Source organism: Thalassophryne amazonica, chromosome 10 (assembly GCF_902500255.1).
Source record: "Thalassophryne amazonica chromosome 10, fThaAma1.1, whole genome shotgun sequence".
Classification (NCBI taxonomy): domain Eukaryota; kingdom Metazoa; phylum Chordata; class Actinopteri; order Batrachoidiformes; family Batrachoididae; genus Thalassophryne; species Thalassophryne amazonica.
Genome location: NC_047112.1, coordinates 81,442,074 through 81,455,549, shown reverse-complemented (window position 1 = coordinate 81,455,549; position 13,476 = coordinate 81,442,074). Strand labels below are relative to the sequence as shown.

General features: G+C 39.4%; 1 protein-coding gene across 9 annotated transcripts in view; it reads left to right on the top strand.

Moving 5' to 3' along the window:
• mcf2l2 (MCF.2 cell line derived transforming sequence-like 2) overlaps window positions 1-13,476 on the top strand; it is a 373,245-nt gene that overhangs the window by 102,350 nt on the left and 257,419 nt on the right. For all 9 annotated transcript variants that reach the window (XM_034180353.1, XM_034180346.1, XM_034180350.1 and 6 more), the window contains exons 8-11: window positions 2,385-2,509; window positions 2,605-2,719; window positions 3,091-3,210; window positions 8,059-8,250. In XM_034180353.1, coding sequence (XP_034036244.1) covers window positions 2,385-2,509; window positions 2,605-2,719; window positions 3,091-3,210; window positions 8,059-8,250 — 552 coding nt within the window. The remainder of the gene's footprint in view (window positions 1-2,384; window positions 2,510-2,604; window positions 2,720-3,090; window positions 3,211-8,058; window positions 8,251-13,476) is intronic.

Below are 13,476 nucleotides of genomic sequence, written 5' to 3'. Positions count from 1 at the left end.
AAGCATATTCTTTGACAGGCAAACATTAGCCAAATGTGCCATGTGAATATAAAAATGTACAGGATGAATAATGGTTTAGTCCTAAATTGTAAGGCAAGTCATAATGTGAAGGCATTTGGCACAGATAATGTAGATAAATTAATTTAAAATTTTAAATTAGATGATGTAAGTGTTGGGGTAATGCTGGCTACTACTCATTAGTGCACTGATCTGACAGAGAAAACATTTTAAACTTAGGTCTGTAGGTTATGGCTCATCATAAGCATAGATCTTATGTGATATCACAAAGCTAGCTCTCAGTGTATACAGGAAAAAGATGAAAGGAAGTGTGAGCGGGATCTAGATCTCAAATTGTAATCAACAGTTCCTGGACTCAGTGGTCATATTGATACAAAATATCAATAAATTCTATCCTTTGAGTTATTGTGTATAAAGGCGGTCAGCCAAACAGACACATAACCTCGCCCCTGCTAGTTGTATCAGGCAGTAAGACAACATCTGTGTCCAATTGATTTCCAAGCCTTTCATGGATAGTAAAGAAAGATGCAATTATGGAAACAAGTTAAGGTATTGAAGACATATTTGTGTTTCTGTGTTAATAATTTTCCAAGGCTTTGAAAAAAAAGCCTATGCATGCATGCTGTAAGTGAATGAAAGAGTTAATTCCCTACATTATGATAACGCAACACTCAAGAAAAGGTATCATCTTATAAATATCCAAATTACAAGTACCGTAACGAGGATAAACAGATTACTATATGGTTACCTTTGATGCACCAGATCAATAGAAACCCTAAAACAGGTTTAAGAAGATTTGTGCCTTGAGTGGTGTTTGGGAACACTCCAGGCATAAAGTTGAAATTCGCCAAACTTATGGTTGATACATTAAATATAAATAAAGAACTCACCTTTGTTTAATCTATCACTACTGAAATCAAGGATGACAAAAGTCCACACTTTGAGCTCAGACCGGTCTTCAAATTACAAAATGCCCATTTTAAAAAGACAGGAGAGAACCACCTTGAGAAATGTCATGGAAATGTGATGTCACACTTCAGAGCTCTACATATACCACGTGGAGGCTGCAAAAACATCACAACAATGCTACAGTATATTGTGACATAACGTAATTTAGAATACCAACTAGTATAAAATCAATATTGTTGAAGATGTAGCAATGAAACCAATAGTCTATTCAAGGTCACCTGGAATAATCAACTCAGTCAACTGTTTGTGTGTGGCACAACGGGCCATCTAGCATAAACCAGGGTGACCAAACATCCCGTTTTTCCAGGATGTGTTATGTTTTCATGTCCTGTCCTGGCCGTCCTGTATTTTTTTTTTTTTTTTGGAAAGTGATGTCAATGTCCTGGTTTTCACTGGGCCATTACATTGACCGGCCTCCAAGGAGCTACTAATTGCCAGAACTATAGGAGGAATGTAACTAGAACAACTGGCGCAATGGGTTGTTTTTGCTTATATTACACCCAAAACAAGTATTGATGAGATGATCAGGTCTCACCATTAAAATATTAAAGTTATTTAGCCACTATATAAAGCTGTAGGTCGGCATTAGAAGCCCCAAATTCTTGACAGAATAGCGACGGAATGGCAGAACAGAATCTTGTGTGGTGCCATCTAGTATTAGTGAGGGTAAATTTTCCAATATGGCAAATTGCTATTCTGGCGATTAGTGCTAATTGGGACAGAAAAGAGATAAATGGTAAATGGACTGCATTTATATAGCGCTTTTCCATCTGCATCAGACGCTCAAAGCGCTTTACAATTATGCCTCACATTCACCCCGATGTCAGGGTGCTGCCATACAAGGCGCTCACTACACACCGGTAGATAAATTTGTGCTTTGAACATGACAGCGGTGGGGGGGGGCATTATCTTGAGATTAGTTATAAATATCTTGAGAGTAGGGGGCAAAGTAAGGTCCTGTTGTGTCTATCATTCTTGGGGCAACTGTTTGTTGTGATTTGGCACTATATAAAAAAAAATTGATTGATTGATTGATTGATCATTCTGTCAATTGTGTTATCATTCCGGTTGTGCCAGTCGTTCCAGTTCCGCCAAATAGTACCTGCTGCCAACCAAGTATCATTTGAGTATCTCATTGCAGGGCCAAGTGTCCTGGTTTTTGATAATAAAAATATGGTCACACTAGCATAAAACATATATCTACGTGGACATATCTAGGCTTGTTGCAGGAAATAACATTATCAGCACATGCATGATGGGAATTAAGAACATGTGTGCCAAAGGTTTGGTGGCCACCAAGGCCAACGCATCTTGTAGCATTGTCTCCGTGCTGTAAAGTAATTAGTCTGCTTGTGTTTTCTGGACATTACTGCATGTGCTGTATGTGTCCAAACCAGGATGAGCTGAAGCTGGCGCTGAAGCAGGGCACCACACTGCTCGGCTGTATCAAAGAGCAAGCGGCCAAATCAGAGAGTCACAAACTCAACTCAGATGAGATGGAGAATCAAACCACGGTAGAAAGGTGACACATCAACCTTTCATGTGAATAGTTTCATTTTTTTATGCTCAAAGTATCTACTTGTGTGTAACCGTCTTTGTGGTGCGTGTGTGTTTCAGGCTCCTGGCACAGCTCGATGAGACGGAGAACGCTTTTGAACAGTTCTGGTGTAAACACCATTTGAAACTGGAGCAGTGCCTGCAGCTACGCCACTTTGAACAGGACTTCAGAGAGGTATATCTCCACATCTGTGTGTCTGAGTGCCTTGGCCCACAACCTTTAGGTCTTTCCTGTGTCTCTTCACAAAAAGAAAAAGCCTCAAAAGACTTGAGCTTTAAAATTTCATTTTGAAGAACTCCCCAAACAAAACAATGGTGTCATTTCATATTCTAAAGTTGCTATTTAAATCATCAAGGTTCAGTCAAGGTTTTTACTGACAGGGGAGGAAATCAGTGCTGAGAATCTTATTTCACACAAATATTGTTACCTCAGTGATGAATCTTGATATGGGAAAAAAGAAGTAAATAACTGCAATAAAATTGTTACAAAATTAGTTTTGACCAGTTTTTTTCCCTCATGTCTCTGTTTCTGTCTTCTTTCTGCAGGTCAAAGTGTCTTTAGACAGTTTGATGGACATTCTAACCAGCCTATCAGACATTGGGGATTGTGTGACACGAGTAGAAAACCTGCTTAAGGAATTGAAAACACTAGAGCAGAAGGCTCAGGTCAGTCAACAAACACACACACACTCACTCAGGCATGCACGATTTTCTTAAAAAAAAAAAACACTTCAAAGTTCAGCTACAATTTGCCAGAAGGTACATTTGAGATGCAAGCCTAGATTTGATGTTTTGGTGAAAGAAAATACTCCTCTGTACCACTTCATCATGAAGTTGTATAACTAGGGATGCAAAATGCAAAATATGCACTATGCATAATTTCTCCAATCACAGCCACAGAAGCCTATAATTGGGTTGTCTGGGTGTCTTGGTGGCTTTCCTCACTCTTTTTCTTCTTGCACAGTCTACTCCACACAGATATACCATAGAGTGCCATATTGTTTGTATTTCTTCATAACTGATGTAAATAAAGTTCAAGATGTATTCAGTGACTTGGAAATGTTCATGTATCCATCCCCTGATTTGTCTGAAGAAAACTGCCAATAGAACTGATGAATTCCCCTTTGGCTGACCTGGTAGAGTCTTGGTCTCGGGTGCGAGCAATCCGGTGTTTGAATCCCACTGCCAGTCCTGCCACAAAAATAAGTCATACGTTCACATATACCAACGGGGCCGATTACTTATGCAACCCATCATCTTGGCTTTTATATTTTTAATTCATTTATATCAAGTTGTAGAGATTTGCTTTGAGTTTGAGTTTAAGGAAGATAATTTTTGATTTTTTTTTTTATATTGAGAAGCCTGATTTACTTTTTTATTTGAAATGACATAAATAAATTAAAATGTGTAAAATACCAAGGGGCCGAATACTTTTGCAAGGCACTGTATGGTTGGAGTTTCATGTGAAACATCCCCAAAGTCTGCAAATTCCAGTGTTGTAATGGAATACACTAACAAAGTAGAAATACTTTGTTAGTGTACTTCAGTAGAATTTTGACATATCTGTACTTTACTTCATTATTTACATTTATGGTGACTTTCACTTTTACTCCACTACATTTCCTCAAAAAAATGTATACTTTTACCTCTGATACATTTCTCTTAAACATCTTCATTACTTGTTACTACAATATAAAAGTAGAAGAAATTTGATTGGGCAATGCTCGTTTGCAGAGGTGAAAGTAAGTTGGAGCACAGCTGTACACCGGGAAGAGATACAGTCCTCTTCAGCCGGAGCGCAGCGCCTTCCAGCCCTGCACCATCAAGTGTCGTGTTTGACATAAAACAAGCTTAAAAGACAAAAAAATATAAAAGATGACAGCTTGAATCTGCACCCCCGCTGAGGAAGATGAGACTGTGGAGGGTGGACTGTGCGCTTTGGATTCCAACGCACACACATACACATGGATTCCAGCATATGATCGGAATTAAGGGGAAAACTTCAGTACCAACAAAACTCATTTATTTTATTTTATTTGAAATGTTCACAGAGAAGTGCTGTGTAAAAGCAGCTCTGCGTTTTGAATTCAAGAGCGCAAAGAGCGCTGTGTTTGGCTGTTTTGCAGTGGTTGGTGGTGGCGATGCCTGCAAAGTTGTTTTGTTTTGTTTTTTGCTTTTCAACTGTGTAGCTATAAATGACTGTTCTGTCTCACAAGAGCCTGGCCGTTGTGTGTAACAGAATAGTGTGTGTGTGTGAGTCTTCCAGGAAAAAAACGGCAACTTTCTGTACAGCTTTATAAAGACATGCAGGTTAGGTGAATCTGAAACTTTAGAATTGCCCAGGTCTCCCATCCCGTCACCATCACCAACTGCTGCACCAGAGGTGGATACAGCCTTTTTATAGGGGCTGAGGCCCCCTCTTGGTTTCTTTAGACACTGGACTGGCTTTCTTTTCATGTCACTGTTTCACTTTCCACTCATTTTGGATTTTATGTTTACTCAGTACTTTTACTTAAAGTACATTTTATATGAAAAATTTACTTTTGATACTTAAGTACAGTAAATGTCAGATACTTTAGGACTTTGGTAAATGGTAAATGGACTGCATTTATATAGCGCTTTTCCATCTGCATCAGACGCTCAAAGCGCTTTACAATAATGCCTCACATTCAACCCAATGTCAGGGTGCTGCCATACAAGGCGCTCACTACACACTGGGAGCAATAGAGGATTAAAGACCTTGCCCAAGGGCCCTTAGTGATTTTCTAGTCAGGTGGGGATTTGAACCCATGATCTTTTGGACTCAAGCCCAACACCTTAACCACTAAACCATCACCTCCCCTAACTTTTACTCAAGTAATATTTTTAAAGGATACTTTAACTTTTACCAAAGTAATGTTATGGTAAGATACTTGTACTTTCACTCAAGTATCACTTTGAGGTACTTTATACAAGGCTGGCAAATTCCATGACTGTCCTTGCAGCAAATCTTCTGCTATGAGCAAATTTAGGCCTGACATGACTCATTTTCAACTTCTGTGACATAAGCCAAGGAACTCCAAGAAAGCGACAAATTGATTGTGGGAAGCAGTAGTCCCTTTCTGTGTAAAGCAACAGGCAAAAAAAAAAAAAATAAAAGAACAAAAAACAAAACCAAATTAATTTGTATGATTGAATATTCATTAGGTGTTTTGCATTGCCCTGCCTCAACCCCTATAACTGGTGGGATAGGCTAAATGACCGGAACATCACTAAGGGCCTTTGGGCAAGGTCCTTAATCCCCTAGTTGCTCCCGGTGTGTAGTGAGTGCCTTGTATGGCAGCACCCTGCCATCGGGGTGAATGTGATGCATTATTGTGAAGCGCTTTGATCGTCTGATGCAGATGGAAAAGCGCTATATAAATGCAGTCCATTTCCCATTTACCATTATGTGTGATTTGCAGGTGTGCATATGAATCATTTTCTAAGTGTTTTTTATTCATTTATTTTTTGTACACCATTTTCACTTTTTGTTTGTACATATGTATGACTTTAATGGGCATGTTGGTGAAGGGAACAGAGGTGATGAGGAAGTAATGGGTAGATATGGTATCAAGGATAGGAATGGGGAAGGACAGATGGTCGTTGATTTTGCAAAAAGGATGGAAATGGCTGTGGTGAATATCTACTTTAAGAAAAGGGAGGAGCACAGGGTAACATATAAGAGTGGAGGAAGGTGCACACAGGTGGACTACATTCTTTATAGGAGATGCAAGCTAAAAGAAATCACAGACTGTAAGGTGGTGGCAGGAGAGAGTGCCGTTAGACAGCATAGGATGGTTGTTGTAGGATGACTTTAGAGGTAAAGAAGAAGAAGAGAGTGAGAGCTCAACAAAGGATCAGATGGTGGAAGCTGAAGGAGGAAGACTTGTGTGAAATTTAGCGAGCAGGTGAGAGAAGCACTGGTTGGAGGGGAAGCAATTTTGGACTACTGGAAAAGTACTGCAGATGTGGTGAGAGAGACAGCTAGGACAGTACTGGGTATGACATCTGGACAGTGGAAAGAAGACAAGGAGATTTGGTGGTGAAATGAAGAGGTCCAGGAAAGCATATGGAGAAAGAGGTTGGCGAAAACATTTTGGGACAGTCGGAGAGATGAAGAAAGTAGACAGGAGTACAAGCAGATGTGGCGTAAGGTGAAAAGAGAAGTGGGAAAAGCGGAGGAAACGACATATTGTGAGCTGTACAAGAAGTTGAATAGTAAGGAAGGAGAAAAGGACTTGTACCGATTGGCCAGACAAAGGGACAGAGCTGGAAAGGATGTGCAGCAGGTTAGGGTGGTAGAAGATGCACATGGTAATGTGCTGACAAGTGAGGAGTGTGTGCTGAGAAGGTGGTGCTGTGGCGACCCCTAACGGGAACAGCCGAAGGACAAAGAAGAAGAAGTTCGTACCTATGTATACATTTAGTTTGAATAATAGAATGTGTTTTAGAAATGAAGCCCCTGGCGCTTTATGTCTTAAGCTTTGCGGTCACACAGCATTAACAAAGGACAACGACGCCCAAATGAAACAAGAAATCTGGACTTTGAATTTCTGAGGCATCGTTTGACCTTCATCCAGCTTTGTTCCTGCAGCTGGCGCTTCGTCAGAATTTTCAAACTGTTGAAAAATGTGAACGAATACGGGCGACATCCACGATTCGTCCCATATGTTATTTTGCTTTCTGTCTTGACAGTTCCTTATTCTTTGTGTAGTTTGTTGTTGTTCCATTTGACTGGTGTCCAACTTTGTCCAACCTCCCAAGTCCGACGTTTTGCAAGGTTGACGATATCTGAACGGCAAACTAAAGCTCTGACGAGGTGAACATAACATCCTTGTATCGCTGATGACTCGTCCATGTTTGGAACGAAAAGCTACGTTGTCAGGGCCCGCTCACATAGCACACAGCACATGATGATAGCTGTACAAAGGAAAAAAGTCTAAATTTCTCAAATCATTGAGAAAAGGTGTACAAATGATCCTGCACCTTTCCCTTCACCGAAAAGCCTGCAAATCAAGAGTGCAAAAAGGAATAAAACAAAACCAAAACTAATGAAAGAAAAGCAACGATGACGTGACCAATAGCGGGTATGAGACTGAGCTCTTACTCTTACATAAACGCCCACCAGTCACCTCAAGTGCTTATTGGATGTCTTTGGGAGATTGTTCACTGGGTGGTTACCATCCAAGATACAGAGCACTTCAGTAGTGTGATGATAGGGGCATTGAACTGTACCAGTGCAGGCTACCAGAGCTGACCTGATCTGACCTCATATACTGTCCTATTACATCATTAATTAAAACAAATAAGATTGGCTCCACCCCTTAATGCAAATCACATCCTAAACAGCACTGATTACAGACCAGGCACAGAAAATTAACCAACTTTTGCAAAAATCCATTCTTTAGCAAAAAAACCCCCAAAAAAACAAAAAAAAAACTTTGTTGTTGTATACAATAAACAGCTGTTTATTGATTGTGCTCTGTCTTACAGGCTACTGTAGAAAAAGCCCAGTTGCACGCACTGCACGGGGACCAGCTGATCCAGAGCAACCACTACGCCGTGGACTCCATCAGGCCAAAGTGTGTAGAACTCCGTCGAGTCTGTGATGACTTCAGCAATGAGACCAAGAAAAAGACAGACATCCTGTCCAAGTCCTTGCAAATACACACGGGCATTGAAAAGGTGAGGAGAAAGTCACGAGCAGGTGTCACAGTTTTGCTGCACATCGATGTTAGTCACAGGTATTTTTTTTTTCTAACAATAATGAATAATAAATTAAGCAAATAAATATGTAACAACATAAGGTGGAACATTATAGATAGATAGATAGATAGATAGATAGATAGATAGATAGATAGATAGATAGATAGATAGATAGATAGATAGATAGATAGATAGATAGATAGATTGATTTTATTGCCATTACAACAAGTGCAATGAAGTTACAACAAGTGCAACGAAATTATCTTCACACCCAATCACCTCAGACAAAAACGTAATAATGGCACACATCAGAATTAAAACAACCATACATATACATTTGATTGTTTATGTACATTCAACTTTAAGACAGTTCATCAACTGAATTGAGGCAATGTGAGTGTGGGGTGGCCGCAGCAGTATCCTGTGCAGCCGCGAGCTCGGGGGGAAATGGAAAGCTGCAGCAGCTGAGCCATGCTGCCTCCTGGAGAGGGAAAGGAGTGGCCGTGCGGAAGCCAGGGTAGTGGGGGGGTGGACAGAAACACAAGGGTGGGGCGTCCATGTGTGCAGGTGGCTCACATCAGTGTCTGTCCGTGTATGCATGAAAGTCTGGAGTTGCTTTGACAATAGGCGGCTGTAGGGGAGGGCAGATAGATAAGAGGAGAGCCGAATGCTTCACCAAGGCCAGTGAGATCCTTCTGGATCTTATAATGAGGGATGTCAAATTTGTTGTCAAATAGTTGTTTGAAAAGTGTGCTATGACCAAAACAAACAAAAAAGAAAGATAATTGATTTTAGCTGCACTTTTATGTTATACAAAATGTAATATTTTGCTCATAATTATATATGAGCCAATGTATTTTTAAAATAAAACATTTTGTCATCATGGCTAAGAGCAGATGAATAAAACATCATATACACTCAAACTAATTGTCTGGGTAATTCATAATTCCAAAATAGGAATATAGGAACCTCCACCCCGGTTTGCCAAACCAGAAGTAGTGTCCGTATGCCCCACACACCTGTGCAACAATGCATAGGTGTGTCAGTCATGGCAGGTGAACAGCATCCAGAGACTTCAGCACCTCATTGTGACTCTCTTCTACTCCGTTACTTGTTCCATGTCCTCCGGTGTCTTAATGTCTTATTAACTGGGTTCTTTATAAGGCGTGTGTGTGGTGGTGGTGGTGGTGGGGGGGTATAGGTCACTGAGGTTGGTGTGTCAAAGCCTGTTAGCGTACTTCTCTTTTTAGAACCTGCTACTGTGTCCTCCTGAGTTCCTGTATTTCTGAGTTCCTTGATTCTGTGTGATTAATGTGTAAGAGAAGTTATTACAGTTTTTCTCGATCTGAAAGCATGCCTCATACTCTCTGAACTCTATACACAAATGAAAACACACACACACAATGAGCAACACCCCTCATTTCTCCTGCAAAATGAAACTTTACTTTTAAAAAGTCTCTACCCCATCCCCGTAGAGACGGTGCCTGCTCCCAGACCACCAATAACCAGCAAAAATCTATTTAAGCATAAAAATTCAAAAAGAAAAAATAATATAGCACCTTCAACTGCACCACAGACTAAAACAGTTAAATGTGGTCTATTAAACATTAGATCTCTCTCTTCTAAGTCCCTGTTAGTAAATGATATAATAATTGATTAACATATTGATTTATTCTGCCTTACAGAAACCTGGTTACAGCAGGATGAATATGTTAGTTTAAATGAGTCAACACCCTCGAGTCACACTAACTGCCAGAACACTCGTAGCACGGGCCGAGGCAGAGGATTAGCAGCAATCTTCCATTCCAGCTTATTAATTAATCAAAAACCCAGACAGAGCTTTAATTCATTTGAAAGCTTGACTCTTAGTCTTGTCCATCCAAATTGGAAGTCCCAAAAACCAGTTTTATTTGTTATTATCTATCATCCACCTGGTCGTTACTGTGAGTTTCTCTGTGAATTTTCAGACCTTTTGTCTGACTTGGTGCTTAGCTCAGATAAGATAATTATAGTGGGCGATTTTAACATCCACATACATGCTGAGAATGACAGCCTCAACACTGCATTTAATCTATTATTATACACAATTGGCTTTGCTCAAAATGTAAATGAGTCCACCCACCACTTTAATCATATCTTAGATCTTGTTCTGACTTATGGTATGGAAATTGAAGACTTAACAGTATTCCCTGAAAACTCCCTTCTGTCTGATCATTTCTTAATAACATTTGCATTTACTCTGATGGACTACCCAGCAGTGGGGAATAAGTTTCATTATACTAGAAGTCTTTCAGAAAGCACTGTAACTAGGCTTAAGGATATGATTCCTTCTTTATGTTCTCTAATGCCATATACCAACACAGTGCAGAGTAGCTACCTAAACTCTGTAAGTGAGATAGAGTATCTCGTCAATAGTGTTACATCCTCATTGAAGACAACTTTGGATGCTGTAGCTCCTCTGAAAAAGAGAGCTTTAAATCAGAAGTGCCTGAATCTGTGGTATAACTCACAAACTCGCAGCTTAAAGCAGATAACCCGTAAGTTGGAGAGGAAATGGCGTCTCACTAATTTAGAAGATCTTCACTTAGCCTGGAAAAAGAGTCTGTTGCTCTATAAAAAAAGCCCTCCGTAAAGCTAGGACATCTTACTACTCATCACTAATTGAAGAAAATAAGAACAACCCCAGGTTTCTTTTCAGCACGGTAGCCAGGCTGACAGAGTCAGAGCTCTATTGAGCCGAGTATTCCTCTAACTTTAACTAGTAATGACTTCATGACTTTCTTTGCTAATAAAATTTTAACTAATTAAATTAGTAATTAAACCATTACTTAAAAAGCCATCACTTGACCCAGCTATCTTAGCTAATTATAGGCCAATCTCCAACCTTCCTTTTCTCTCAAAAATTCTTGAAAGGGTAGTTGTAAAACAGCTAACTGATCATCTGCAGAGGAATGGTCTATTTGAAGAGTTTCAGTCAGGTTTTAGAATTCATCATAGTACAGAAACAGCATTAGTGAAGGTTATAAATGATCTTCTTATGGCCTCAGACAGTGGACTCATCTCTGTGCTTGTTCTGTTAGACCTCAGTGCTGCTTTTGATACTGTTGACCATAAAATTTTATTACAGAGATTAGAGCATGCCATAGGTATTAAAGGCACTGTGCTGCGGTGGTTTGAATCATATTTATCTAATAGATTACAATTTGTTCATGTAAATGGGGAATCTTCTTCGTCTTGTGCTAAGACCAATTTTATTCACTTTATACATGGTTCCCTTAGGCAGTATTATTAGACAGCATTGCTTAAATTTTCATTGTTACGCAGATGATACCCAGCTTTATCTATCCATGAAGCCAGAGGGGACACACCAATTAGCTAAACTGCAGGATTGTCTTACAGACATAAAGACATGGATGACCTCTAATTTCCTGCTTTTAAACTCAGATAAAACTGAAGTTATTGTACTTGGCCCCACAAATCTTAGAAACATGGTGTCTAACCAGATCCTTACTCTGGATGGCATTACCCTGACCTCTAGTAATACTGTGAGAAATCTTGGAGTCATTTTTGATCAGGATATGTCATTCAATGTGCATATTAAACAAATATGTAGGACTGCTTTTTTGCATTTAGGCATTATCTCTAAAATTAGAAAGGTCTTGTCTCAGAGTGATGCTGAAAAACTAATTCATGCATTTATTTCTTCTAGGCTGGACTATTGTAATTCATTATTATCAGGTTGTCCTAAAAGTTCCCTGAAAAGCCTTCAGTTATTTCAAAATGCTGCAGCTAGAGTACTAACGGGGACTAGAAGGAGAAAGCATATCTCACCCATATTGGCCTCTCTTCATTGGCTTCCTGTTAATTCTAGAATAGAATTTAAAATTCTTCTTCTTACTTATAAGGTTTTGAATAATCAGGTCCCATCTTATCTTAGGGACCTCATAGTACCATATCACCCCAATAGAGTGCTTCGCTCTCAGACTGCAGGCTTACTTGTAGTTCCTAGGGTTTGTAAGAGTAGAATGGGAGGCAAAGCCTTCAGCTTTCAGGCTCCTCTCCTGTGGAACCAGCTCCCAATTCAGATCAGGGAGACAGACACCCTCTCTACTTTTAAGATTAGGCTTAAAACTTTCCTTTTTGCTAAAGCTTATAGTTATGGCTGGATCAGGTGACCCTGAACCATCCCTTAGTTATGCTGCTATAGACTTAGACTGCTGGGGGGGTTCCCATGATGCACTGAGTGTTTCTTTCTCTTTTTGCTCTGTATGCACCACTCTGCATTTAATGATTAGTGATTGATCTCTGCTCCCCTCCACAGCATGTCTTTTTCCTGGTTCTCTCCCTCAGCCCCAACCAGTCCCAGCAGAAGACTGCCCCTCCCTGAGCCTGGTTCTGCTGGAGGTTTCTTCCTGTTAAAAGGGAGTTTTTCCTTCCCACTGTCGCCAAGTGCTTGCTCACAGGAGGTCGTTTTGACTGTTGGGGTTTTTACGTAATTATTGTATGGCTTTGCCTTACAATATAAAGCGCCTTGGGGCAACTGTTTGTTGTGATTTGGTGCTATATAAATAAAATTGATTGATTGATTGATTGATTAAAACAAGGTTATTTCTTCTCAAAATTGTATTTTTGTTTTCAAATGGCACACAAACCATCATATGAATAGACATTTATAAGAACCAGTTGAACACTGATGTGCTCAATGTAAAACATTATGATGAATCAAAGCACATCTTCTCCATTCATCATAAAGAATTCAGCCTTTTTCTTCCTACAGACAGTACATACATACGTGTGTTGTTATACAAATAATGAATGTTTGAGTTCAATGGTATGAATATTTCATGAGGTGAAAGATGGAATGAAAGATGGAATGTTCCATTCAACAAGGTGAAGCATCACTTTTTTTTTTTTTACCAAAACTGGAGCAACTTTAACTTTAGACTCCTGTACAAACTGACACTGACCTTTGTCACCATTCTTGCTGTTTTTACCCCATAGCTCCATAACATTCAGTCACAGATAGTCCAAACTATACCTTTTTGGAGTCTTTATGATCAGACAAACAATGTGGTGTAGTTTTTAATTTGATTGGAGCATTTTTAAATTCAAGTGGCCAGTTGGTTTATATATATATATATATATATGTATATATATATATATATATATATATATATATATATATATATATATATATATATATAA